Consider the following 2861-nt stretch of genomic DNA (forward strand, 5'->3'; position numbering starts at 1 on the left):
TGTTTTTGGGGGGGGCTTTGTTACTCTGTTTGTAACCTTGGTACAGTACCTTTGTCCTTGACACTGTTATCCAGTTTATTACTGTTGTTTTCTCTGATTATATTATTACTAAAGACCCCGCTTTTATCGGGTTTGTAGGTCTTACACGTGCGTTGTGCGTGAATTAATAATTACTGTAAGCTGTTCTTCATTCTCCCAGTTCTGGTCCGTGTACGTGCCGTGCGAGGCGCAGTACATGAACACCGTGCAGCTGTTGCTGGAGCAGATTGATGCCATCAAGAGGCTGCTCACCGCCAGCCCCAAGGAGACGACGCTCGTCACGTCCTCAACAGGTAATTCCCGCGAACGCTGCAAGGCTGATATACGGACATACGGACACGCACAGAGAAGCGTGGTGGGGGCGAGAAAATGATTAGAATTTTCAACCTCTTTCACACAGACATAATGAAAGAATTTGGATGTGGGCGTGTGTCGAGCCTGCTGGGCGTGGAGGGAGGCCACGGGCTGGGCAACAGCATGGGCGTGCTGCGGGCGCTTTACGACTTAGGCGTGCGGTACGTCACCCTCACCCACAAATGCCACACTCCCTGGTAAGTGCCGTGTAAGGTGTTCAGCGTTGCGACAGGTATGTTGTAACAAGCCTTTAGAACGTAAGTATTTATAATGTTTGTGTATATATACATATATATATGTGCGTGTGCGTGTGCGTGTGCGTGTGCGTGTGCGTGTGCGTGTGCGTGTGCGTGTGCGTGTGCGTGTGCGTGTGCGTGTGCGTGTGCGTGTGCGTGTGCGTGTGCGTGTGCGTGTGTGTGTGTGTGTGTGTGTGTGTGTGTGTGTGTGTGTGTGTGTGTGTGTTTGTGTGTTTGTGTGTTTGTGTGTTTGTGTGTTTGTGTGTTTGTGTGTTTGTGTGTTGTGTGTGTGTGTGTGTGTGCGTGTGTGTGTGTGTGTGTGTGTGTGTGTGCTTGTGTGTTTGTGTGTTTGTGTGTGTGTGTGTGTGTGTGTGTGTGTGTGTGTGTGTGTGTGTGTGTGTGTGTGTGTGTGTGTGTGTGTGTGTGTAAATATATATATATATATATATATATATATATATATATATATATATACATAAGGTTACATGCATACACACACACACACACACACACACATATATATATAAGACTTGATCGTGCTTTATAGTGTGGGTGGACACCCTATCTTGGTAGGATCTGAAAAAGTCCTTCTCTGCTCACAAGGTTGAATGCATTTGTCAGGTCGATAAAGGCAACATACAGAGGCATCTGTAGCTCACGGTATTTCTCTAGTAGATGATGAAGGGAGATCATGTCTACTGTATATCTGTGGGCACAGAAGCCACATTGTTACTTAGGGTAGATGAGTTCCACTAGCTTCTGTAACAGCACTCTGGCGTAGACTTTGCCTGCGAGGCTCAAAAGTGTGATACCAATGTAGTTGCTGTAGTCACTCCTGTCACCTTTGTTACTGTATATGCACCTTTCCTGCCAACACTGGATGCAGGAGAGTTGTTTTGCACTGCTTGATGAAGTCAGGTTGTATGCCGTCATTACCCGGAGCCTACCCAGAGGCTAGACCGTCAATGGCCTTGCTCAGCTCTTCCATGCCGGGCTCCTTATCCAGTTGGCAGGCTATCAAAGGCATCCCAGGATGAGGCAGAGACAGTGTCCGTTTGAGAATTGAGCTCAAGTAGTGCTCCACCCACTTGTTCATCTACTTGCTACTTTCAGTGATAACCTCCCCCACTTGCAGATTTCAGAGGTGCTGTTTTGCCTTGAGAGGGTCCGTGGGCTTTTTTTATGCTGTCATACATCCCTTTGAGATTGCCTGTGAGTACTGTGGTCTGCATTTCTTCACTAAGCTGCATCCGGTTCATTCGCTCCACACTTATTGTTGAATTTTCCTCCTTGTTTCCCTGAGGATCTGGAGGTTTCTCTTGTTTAGCTGATGTTTGCACTCAGTAAGGGTAGCCCTCTTGGCCCTGATACCAGGACTCATCTCGTTATACGTGGCCTCAAATCAGTCATTTGTTTTTGCTATCTTCTTTCCAAAGGTGGCCATGGCTGCACGGTGGATGGTTGTATGCAGGTGCTCCCATTTTTCAGTGGCCATAACTCCAGGTTCTGTACTGCTTGATTCCTTTCCAACGGTATCTGCAAACTGCTTCTTAACAAGACATCGCCCTGATGGCAATATGGGGTACTCTTGCTAGCTTTATACAATGGAACTTCTTGATATGCATGCGCAATTTCAGCACACCAAGGAGTGTATTGCAGTCAGTTCTATGGAATGAGCAGGTGTTGAGGACACACTTGAGTGAGGATCACCTTGTAGCGTTTACTTAGCTCTTTGGGCTATATATATTTTAGCATATACTCTACGGATCATTTCGCCATATTTCAGTGTACTTTTATCTCTAATATCCGTCACCTCTGATTAATGCAGGAAAGGACTGAAGTGGTAGCGTGTGGCCCTCTTCCTTATTAAATTTAGGCTTAAGAGATGTCCATCTTAGGTGTTGTTTTCTTGATCATGATATGGCCCAGGTTTACATAAAACATAAATGTCAAAATTGGCAAAAGTAACGTCAAAATTTTATTAAAGTTAAAGTAAAACAAGAAGCAATAAAACCCCATTGAACCCAACGAAAGACTAACGTAAAACCTAATTAAACTATTTTAAAACCAAGGCCATTCACGATAAAATAAAATAAAATGAAATAAAAGATTCTAGTAAAAATAAGATATTGAAACATAAAATACAAAATAAAAAGTTTTCTAGAAAAACTCAAAGTTACCGATTCTGTATTATACTGAAGGAGTGACAGCGTACATGAACATACCCAATAT

General features: G+C 44.3%; 1 protein-coding gene across 1 annotated transcript in view; it reads left to right on the forward strand.

Moving 5' to 3' along the window:
* Positions 1 to 235: 235 nt before the first annotated feature.
* LOC125038170 (dipeptidase 1-like) overlaps positions 236 to 2861 on the forward strand; it is a 90647-nt gene continuing 88021 nt past the window's right edge. Inside the window, exons 1-2 of the mRNA XM_047631577.1 lie at positions 236 to 332; positions 440 to 590. Coding sequence (XP_047487533.1) covers positions 236 to 332; positions 440 to 590 — 248 coding nt within the window. The remainder of the gene's footprint in view (positions 333 to 439; positions 591 to 2861) is intronic.

Source organism: Penaeus chinensis, chromosome 1 (genome assembly GCF_019202785.1).
Source record: "Penaeus chinensis breed Huanghai No. 1 chromosome 1, ASM1920278v2, whole genome shotgun sequence".
In the NCBI taxonomy this organism is placed as follows: Eukaryota; Metazoa; Arthropoda; class Malacostraca; order Decapoda; family Penaeidae; genus Penaeus; species Penaeus chinensis.